Source organism: Cebidichthys violaceus, unplaced genomic scaffold, assembly GCF_023349555.1.
Source record: "Cebidichthys violaceus isolate CVI_PGR_0920_01 unplaced genomic scaffold, fCebVio1.0.p SCAF_442, whole genome shotgun sequence".
Lineage (NCBI taxonomy): Eukaryota > Metazoa > Chordata > Actinopteri > Perciformes > Stichaeidae > Cebidichthys > Cebidichthys violaceus.
This window is the reverse complement of record NW_027176642.1, coordinates 1-10000: the sequence shown is the minus strand read 5'-3', so window position 1 is coordinate 10000 and position 10000 is coordinate 1. Positions and strand designations below refer to the sequence as shown.

Below are 10000 nucleotides of genomic sequence, written 5' to 3'. Positions count from 1 at the left end.
ATAATAAAACAAGAGAACTTCACTTCCCAGAGATATTACCATAAACGTTAAATTAAACTGTTCACATGTCGACCTAATGTCTCCAAATTACTCAACTCACCTTCTGCTGCAGCGGATGGAGGGAAAAGATGGAGGGATGAACGGTGGCGAGTTGAAGGAGGAGCGATGCTGAAATAAACGTCAGGTTGTTGGATTCTTTAAACGATGGAGAGGGGGAGGGGGAGAGGTAGAGAGAGAGAGAGAAAGAGAGAGAGAGAGAGAGAGAGAGAGAGAGAGAGAGAGAGAGAGAGTTAAGTGCCGAAGGGAAAGAAGGGAGGCTTAAAGATAAATGTGGTGAGAGCTGGCTCTGTGCCAAACCCTGTGTTTTATTGATCCATGCTTTCATTGGCTCAAATACTCTATGCTGAGTACTGATTATCTTACACACACACACACACACACACACACACACACACACACACACACACACACACACACACCGTGAGTGTGTGTGTGTGTGTGTGTGTGTGTGTGTGTGTGTGTGTGTGTGTAAGGTAAGAAAACAGCGTCTGCAGTAATAAAGCTCAGAAGAAGAAGCCTTCTGCAGGAGGCTGCAAACGAAAGAGAATAAAACAAGAAGATTGCTGATAAACTGACGCTCAGAAATCATTCATGACTATTCATTTTTGGAATTGTTTATTCATGTGAGGGAGGTTTTCTGAATGCAAACGCTGCTTTAATTAAAAAAGTACCCTCGATGGGAACATCAGGGCCTTTAAGCCACGGAGGACTCTCACTCGTGTTTTAGCCTCTTTGAGCTCGTTGTTCTGGTTCAGTCTCTTTCCAGCAGCTGTTGTTGTTCTGGTGAACTCACTGTACGCGACCTGCTCAGCATCAAACAGCAGACAGACTCAGTCAAGAGACGCTGGCTGGTGAAAATAGTGGAGCTTTCAGTAGCTAAAGAGACAGATATTGTTGGTGGTGGAGACCAAAAACGGAGCTAAAACAGAGAGAATGTTGGACTGAGGATCATGTTCTCTGTCTGCTGGATGTGTAAACACTCTGAAAGACTAATACAAGTTCAGTTACATAGCTGCCTCCAAGCTGCATGTTAATGATGTGAAACAGAAAATATTTTCTGATGAAACAATCTCCGTTTTTCAATAATTTTCCATGCATTATGCTACAGAAACTCTGTCTATCTTTAATTGAATCTTCTCCTTTATTAACTCGGCTTCTGTTCTTTCTCTGAGATAATCCTTAATCACTAGTGCTGCGATAACACCGTGTCAGTAGGTTCACTTCACCTGATGTTATCTGAATAAAACATTGCGAATGGGATGGAGGCGGAGCTACAAATGAGCCTGTGTGTGTGTGTGTGCGTGTGTGTGTGTGTAAACCCTCTCAGCATCGATCACGACTGACTGCAGGAAGCTCTAATCACCTCATTAACAGGAGACATCGTTAGCACGAGTCTCTTCTTCTGTTTATCAGCAGCTTCTCTCAACTTTTTAACTTTTGTTTGAATGTGATTATAAAACATGCAGTCTGTATCCTGTTATAATATTTTGAGCATACACTGTGAATGCTTTAATAATGTTTTACTTAGTAACTCATGGTTAGGATTTCCTGCCCGTTCCAACATCACAAAAACATCAATAAACGATAAATGATTCCCGAAAAAGTTTTGAGTTTTTAAGGAGATAAGTTAATTCTTTGTCTTCACTCTTTATCCCCAAATTGGTGATGAGTCCCCGTAGTGTGGTTGTTTTAACTGGTCCCCACAATGTCCTTAACACACACACACACACACACACACACACACACACACACACCTGCCTTGCTGTGTGTTCATCACATCCACCTGCACACACAAAGAACAAGACATGAATGCACATGCAGCACCAGTCATATGCAAATACCTCTGACCACACGCACTCCTCTACGTACAGAGTGACTCACGAGTTCCATTAATCATCATACTTTATGATTAATCAATGTTCCTCAAACCTTTCGGATGTTTCATGTTAAAGGCCAATTAGCTGCATTGTATGCTAGAAACTCACATTTTAATTAGCTGCTAAATTTCATACAAAAAACAGGCCGTAAAACAAAAACCTGTTCAGCCACAGAACAAAATAAAAGATCACAAAACGCTTAGAATTTGTATTTGGTGTGAAACTGATACTCGTGTTCTCCACGTTTGACGTCTCCTGTTTGCTTTAGATAACACGTTCTCTGCTGTGTGTGTGTTTGTGTGGACATTCATTTCCTGTCATCGATGGCTGGAACTCACGGGAGGATCAGATCACTCTCTTTACACTTCTCTTGTCTCAAATGTTTTGGTGTTCCCGCTGTGAGTTAATGATTTTCACAGTAAGAGTGAGACGCACACACAAAGCCGACAGGTGAACGGTTCCACCGACTGAGATACAATAGAAGCTAAATAATTACCCGCCTGTGGAAACTGAGGACAAAAGACAGCGTACGCCTCATGTATGTACACATGTATTTGACTAACTGGGACAGTCATCTGGTCTCAAACACATGGACGTCATCTAAACCTCAACAGATCGTCTCCTCCCGACAGTTAATGGAACCACTGAAACTGAAAATGTTCTTGATTTTGACGATCTTTATGGTCCTGATCCCAATCCGAGTCCTTTGATATTGAGTATCTGGCCATACTGATCTGATATTTATGTTTACAGAAAATATTAAATGCTGATTCAATTTGCATCCGGCTCATTGAACAGCTGAAGCTTTCTTAATCTGACATCTTATTCTTCACAAGCTACAAACACTGAAGGTCCTTGTTCAAAACCATTAAGAAGATCAGTTCAAATTATCAAAATGAAATGAAAGTTTCAGTGGGGGAAAAGTGACTCCTTCAAATTGACGTAATATGATCAGCTGAGGGGAAGATGTATCATTCGATTCGTTGGTTTGTATGGAACTACAGATTGGAGGCTCTTCTGTCACAAAAACCTGTTTCCATTCCCGACTCGGCGTTAGGTTTAGCCAACAAAAGTACTTGGTTAGGTTTAGGAAAAGTACTTGGTTTGAGTTAAAATAAGCATGTTTCTTACAAACCTTTAAAGCAAAGTTAAGTATGTTCCATAACATAACTTAAAATAAGCGCTAGATAAGGCAGGTCTCATCCAGCGTTCGTAGCTATTCCTACAAAAAAGTGATGCGTCATAATTCGTATGTATCACACAAAATAATTTTGTATTTTATCCCCCGTAAGCGGGAACAAGGAAGTCTAAAGACGGCAAAAGCCCGCACAGAGTCCAACAAATCTTCAATCAACAATCTTTCACAGCTGCTCGTTCCTCGTGTGAAACAAGAAGTCAACGTTGATTTATTCCTCACGTCATTTCTGTACTTCAGTAACGCCACTTCCATAGCTATTTGAACCCAAACAACGGTTGTTACGTCTACCTTGTTTTGTTGCCTAACCCTAACTAAGCTGTTTCCTGTGAAGACGTTAAGTTCATTTTGAAAAGACTGTATTCATTCAAAGTGTTCCTGGACTTTCACAGGAAAACGTACAGAAAATGAGGAGTAACTTTTAGTAAGATATAATACGAACCATTGTAGGAGGATACGTTGGCTTATCCATCCATCCAACTCTAGCTCCTCCCTTTGCGGACTTTGTTGCTCTTTATACTAAGTCATAAAACAGTTGCTCCGAGCGTCTTATAATGACTCGGATGTGTTTACGTTATAGTTGCTTGAAAGCCTGGTGCATCTCATGTTAAAGGGGGAATTGTGTGTCGGAATCAGGCATTGAGGATTGTGATTATGATCTGTCAATTCACAAAACATAGTACGGAAAAGAAGGGATCTGATTTCAGTTGGCCTTCTTTTACCTGAACATGCCAGGATTGGCCCTGATATTGGTCCTTCGATCCTTCGGTCCTTCGGTCCTTCGGTCCTTCGGTCCTTCGATCCTACAGTACTCGGGACATCTCTACAAATCACTTCATTGATTTCGGTTCTGTATATCTGTGGTTCCCAACCTGGAGCTCAGCACCCCCCACACAGGGTTGCGAGATAATTACCAGGGTAGTAAATGAAAGAACCTGAAGGAGGTCTAAGGATCGAAATGTTGTATTTTTCAAAAAAGTTCATTGCAGTGAAGAAACTTTCTCTTATCTTGCCCTGGGTGGTAAGTATAAAAAAGCTGCTTCTTCTTCTCCAATTGTTATTCTGCTGCTGCTTTGTTTCACTATATTGAGATCCAGAAAGCCGACTCATTACGGTCTGTAGTAAATCACTGTTGTTGCTCATTTTATGAGGCCAATCAAGGCTATAGTGGCTCTTAGCTGCATGATTATTACTCCTGATCCTAATGCACTGAATGGGAGCGCTGTGACAGAAATGCATTCATTCCACTAAAGATTTTTCATTGCAGCTGCACTTCATTACGCTGCTGACGTATTGCTCCGCACTACGGGTGATGAATGTGTTGGTCTTTCACTTCCTGCATGAATGAGTGAGCACATTCACTGTGGTTATGCATGGTACAGATATTTAGGATTACGTAGAATAGAGATATAAGTCTATACACCTTTTCATGGTTACTACACTGTGGTCTTTTTTCTCTTTCTTCAAGCTGCAACTTAAATCATGTTTTCACATACTCACAAACACGCTGGCATCTCTGTGAGGCTTTAATGCAAATGACACTCCAAAGAAAACACAATTATGGGAAGTGCTCTTTCAAAAACTAGTCTTTACCCAGGAGACCGTTATTCCTGCCCCGTGTGAAACGAGAAGTCAACGCTGATTTATTTCTCACGTTCTGTACTTCAGTAACGCCACTTCAGTTGTTATTTTAACCCAAACGATGATCTTTTCTGAAACCCAAAAGTAGTCTTGTTGTCTCAACCTAACTAAGTAGTTTAGTTGTCTCAACCTAACTAAGTAGTTTAGTTGTCTCAACATAACTAAGTAGTTTAATTGTCTCAACATAACTAAGTAGTTTAGTTGTCTTAACATAACCTAAGTAGTTTAGTTGTCTCAACATAACTAAGTAGTTTAGTTGTCTTAACATAACTAAGTAGTTTAGTTGTCTCAACCTAACTGAGTAGTTTAGTTGTCTCAACCTAACTAAGTAGTTTAGTTGTCTCAACATAACTAAGTAGTTTAGTTGTCTCAACCTAACTGAGTAGTTTAGTTGTCTCAACATAACTAAGTAGTTTAGTTGTCTAAACAGACTGTATGCATTTAATGAGCAGAAATAGAAAACACGTGTTGCTGGCTTTTGATGGAAAACGCACAAAAAATGAGGAGGAACACTTTTTTGTAAGATATCATACGAACTGTTGTATCAGGATGCGTTGACCACTAATGCTCAGTTTGTCCTGACTTGATACCAACATGCTCAGTGGCGGTTTCAGAACATCTGAAGCTCTACATAGTCAGACGAGGCCAAACTAACTTTTATCAAGTGAAGAACACAGTAAACTTCTTGTAACCTTCTGAAACGGCCCAACAACTTTCTTCAGGAATTGTCCGTGGAGGTGTGAAAGTAGACGGGACTTGAACTGTCTGTACAAACGTGTGCGCTGTCATTCCCGTCTGTACATGCTCAATCGTGTTGCTACTCAAAGAACAAGGAGTTCTTGGAGATGTGAGACTGTCATGGCAGTTTTCTTTGTGGAAGAAGTAGAAACTTTAAACGGGATAGATAGCATGTTGTACAAAAGTGTTCATTTGAAGGATGCTGATCTGTGCATTCATTTCTTTCTCTTGCACTTTGTCTTTTGATGTTTAATATAAAAGTGCTTTGAATTGCCCTTGATGCTGAAATGTGCTTATAAAATGGCCTTTCCCTTAATCAACCACCCACGTTTCTGCTTTAAAGTGGCACAATGTCAGGAAGACAGGAAGGACAGAGACGGACTGAGTGTCTTTGAGACAAAGAGAGGGTGGAAGGTGACGAAGATAAAGAAAGACTTTAGAGGAGTTTTTGGTTTTAAAACTACATTTAAGTCTCGTAAGTCTTGTATCGTCAAAGATATTATATATGGTTATGGTATGTCGATGCCGTCTCGTCTTCGTCTCGTCTCCATCCTGGAAAAATTGGTGATTAGTGAGTAACATCTGGCGTCATGGATTTGATGAAGAAAATCAACGCTGACTGAAGCTCAGCTTTACTTTGGCTCAGCTGTATTTTACAGTCAGTGTGTTATATGATAGTTTTACTAACTATAACTTTGATAGGACCGTCTACATGTCAATACAAATATATAAGAGCAGGACTTGTCGTATAGTTTTACCACATTTCCAGAACAGCGTGGACAAAGACCAGCGACAGCCCCGAGGAGGACGTTCCACCTGTCAGGTGCACAGCAGGTAAGCGTTCACGGTGACGTCAGAGCGACAGCACAGCTGTCCATCGGCTGATGTACGGCCGAGCTGAACGAGACAAAAGAGAAAGGCCTCTTGAGTCCCGTCGCTTTCCCTTTCTCACGTGCAACAGCCTGGCATCTCCATGGTGGAACATGAAGCTCAGTCAGGTCACAGTGCTGCTGAGCTCCTCCTCACCACAGCGTCTTCAAACTTCCTGAGAGGAAAGTTTGTTTATTCGGCAGTTAAGTGAGATTTATTTTGGTGCCAGAAACAAACTCACTCTGCTCATTAGGAATGAACATAAAGCAGCCTGTACTGCAGTTTACACACCACACACACACACACACACACACACACACACACACACACAATGGTGTACGTACACATAAAGTGAGTGTGAGCAGTGATTTACACTAACAACTCACTCAATATATAATATCTCTCAATACCTGACTCTCCCCAGACACCCATCACTCATCCTGTGTGTGTGTGTGTGTGTGTGTGTGTGTGTGGTGTGTGTGTGTGTTGCAGCTCCACTATTAATATGGGCCTAATGGAGCCCAATGGGAGCTGCAGTGTTCCCTCTGAAAATGATTTAATTACATTTGCAAAGTGGATGAGTCTGGAGGGAGTGTTTGCTGCGTCAGGGCTTTTGGCGCACACACACACACACACACACACACACACACACACACACACACACACACACACACACACACACACACACACACACACACACACACCACCCTGTCAAGACCAGGAAGAGACGTGGTCTTTCAATTAGTCTGATTGGCTGAATGCGGCCTGACGTCTGGAGGCAGTGTTTTATTGGCTCTCTGTTTCTTTCCACGTCTCTTTCTCTCCTTTCTCTCGTCCTTCTTTCTCGTCTTTATTTTCTTCTAAATCTCACTCTCTAGATTGCTCTCTTCTTTTCTTTTTTTTACCTCCATTCCTCTTTATATCTTCTAAAGCCTTCCTCTCTCTCTGCACCTCTCTTACTCACCTTCCTCCTCACTCCTGCATAGCTGTATAATATGATCTGTAATCGTGTACAGTGAAGTGTTGCTTTTGTAGAAAGAGGTATGATTTCAGACTTCACACACGTCTGGTTTCTTGGTCTTATACTGTATATTTCTATGTTTTTATTTATATAACAACAACACTAAACCTCTAAGTGACAGGGTGCACTGTTCATTGCTCCAAAATATGAAAAGTATTGAACATAATGATTCATGTTTTAGCTAAACATCTTTTGAATAGCCCATGACATTATGTCAGAGGCTAAAGGTTCACCATCAATAAGCTTAATCCTCTGGGGACCAAGAATATCAGAAGCCAGTTTAATATAAATCCAGCCGTCAGTTTTCAAGACTCGTTGTGCACCGATGTCTAGAGACATCTCCCTCAAGACAAAATGTTGATCTCATGTAAATTTAATCCGGCTTTGTTTGGTCTGTTTGAATGTGAAATTATCTGAGAAAATGCCTAATTTTCATGAATTTAATGGAACATTTCCGCTGAAAGAGTCATTTCACATGTTGCTTGTATGCTATGAGGATCTTTATGAATGTAAGTCATGTATCTGTGTCTGTGTTTGTGGCAGGTTCTGGGATTACAGCAGGAGTCAGCCTCTTGTGGAGACCGTGGAACATCACTCAGAGTTTGTGTGTGGACTTGACTTTAACCTGCATATCCCCAACCAGGTAACACACACACACACACACACACACACACACACACACACACACACACACACACACACACTCCAGCTGCTGCTTGTTTCTTATTTTACTCTATCAAATTATCAGGATCAATATAGAGCATGGAGATGTTGGCTGATCTTAGATTTGAGTGGACATTGTAAAGACGTGGCTCTGACGTCAGTTGTGTTGTTGGAGCTCCTGGTTTGGTTTCCAGCAGCAAACTGGTTTCAGGTCTCAACCTCATGGGCCGGTTTAAAGACGTCTGTAGATCGTTGTCTTTGGGAAGATGTTTGTTGTACTGGACTGTTGAGGTGAAGAGGCAGCTGAGAACAAATGTGCAAAAATCTTTTCTAGCGTAACGCGACCTTAAAGGAAAGATCCTTGATCTTGTTCTTGACCTGGACAATGTATGGATGTATGGTTTAGAAGGACCGCAATGAGCATTACCAGCATAACCAATGAAGTTATCTGATTGGGTCTGATTGGGGGTCATTTATATTTTCCCAAAATGTTTTCCAGATTCCCTCTTCCTCCCTTTACTCCCCCATTCGTCTTCCTGTGGAGTGTGTGGGTAACCACCGCATCAGTGTGTCCACATCCTGGTGGTCTATCCGTGTGTGTGTGTGTGTGTGTGTTTGCTGTAGTTCTTGAAATGGGGCCATCCATCAATGTGTCCGCACACGAGCGGGCCGGGGTTAACCCACGGTAACAGGGAGCCAAGTGTTCCAATGTGTCGGCGTAAAGGCCACTCGTGTCTAATTCAGTTTTCCAGGCTAATTTGGAGAGAAGTGGTGAAAATGACAACAAGCAGAAATCATAGTTGACGTTGTGATTTGAGAAATGAGTGTTGAAATTAGCTGCAGTTGTTTGCAGACTCTTGTACTCAAAGTGGTTGAAGGAAAACTTCTCTTAAAATGCCTCTAGGCTTTTTAGTGCTGTTGTAGTTTCATCTGACCTCATCCCTAAGAGCAGCTTTGCATGTTTTAGCCCATTAACTACAAATGGTGCATACACCACTGCTCACCATTTCCCATGGCGTACCATTAGTTTTGAGATGCATTTCATCCCTTCAGGGTAGCTGTCGGATTCGGTTCATTTCGGTAACGCTTTGGAAATCGACTTGTAGAGCCAGGTTTGAAAAGTCTCCCATGAGACCCCAACACCCACGATGTGAGTCCACTGCCAAACCAACACCATTTTAACGAAAGAAACAACCAAATTCAAATCATCCTTTAATCCTTTTATCCATACTGGCTCATTTAGATCAGGAGGTCAACATTAAAAAACATTTAGATTCAACATGTTAATGTTAAATGTTAATATCCAGAACAAATTAAATGAAAATGCCATTTGAAATCCTTCATCAAAGACCAAAGTTTTGGTCAACAAGAAAGTTTGTCTCAATGGTGGTGCGGAAAAGGTTCCAGCTCACAACAATGACAAGAGATTTGAGGGCAATTTGACTCGATTTGATGGCATATGCTACACAAATTGTTGCTACTCAACTTGTTTATTTGTTCTTCTGTTGAACTGATCACCACTCATAAACGTGGAATCTGTGAAGAGCGGATATCACGCTACTTTAAATGGTTACAAGCCAAAACGTCGTGGAATCACTGTTCTAGTCGAGGAAGCTAAAACTTGTAAAGTCACTGACATGATCCTTTCAATTTTAGTTAGTGCAGCATTGGAATACTTCATCTAGGACACATTCTTTACCGCTGTTCACCTTGGACACAATAAAACACTTCAGTCCTCAAGAAATGAAGGAAACTGGTGCTGAAGCTGCTGTTCTAGCAATGGAAAGGTCTGGGGATATTCAGTGTTTCTCTTGTCAACAAATCCAAACAGACCAAAATCAACAATGAATGCATCTACAATAAAATGTGTCCTGATAGCTCATCTCCCTCTGAGCCATTGAGCTCTATTAAAACACATCAGTAAGCCTCACGGTT

At 41.4% G+C, this 10000-nt stretch overlaps 1 protein-coding gene across 1 annotated transcript in view; it reads left to right on the top strand.

The window, feature by feature from the left end:
• LOC137886614 (peroxisomal targeting signal 2 receptor-like) overlaps positions 1 to 8045 on the top strand; it is a gene marked incomplete at its 3' end in the record, with an annotated part of 26917 nt that extends 18872 nt beyond the window's left edge. Inside the window, exon 10 of the mRNA XM_068729144.1 lies at positions 7946 to 8045. Within this exon, the coding sequence (XP_068585245.1) occupies positions 7946 to 8045 (100 nt within the window). The remainder of the gene's footprint in view (positions 1 to 7945) is intronic.
• Positions 8046 to 10000: the final 1955 nt, after the last annotated feature.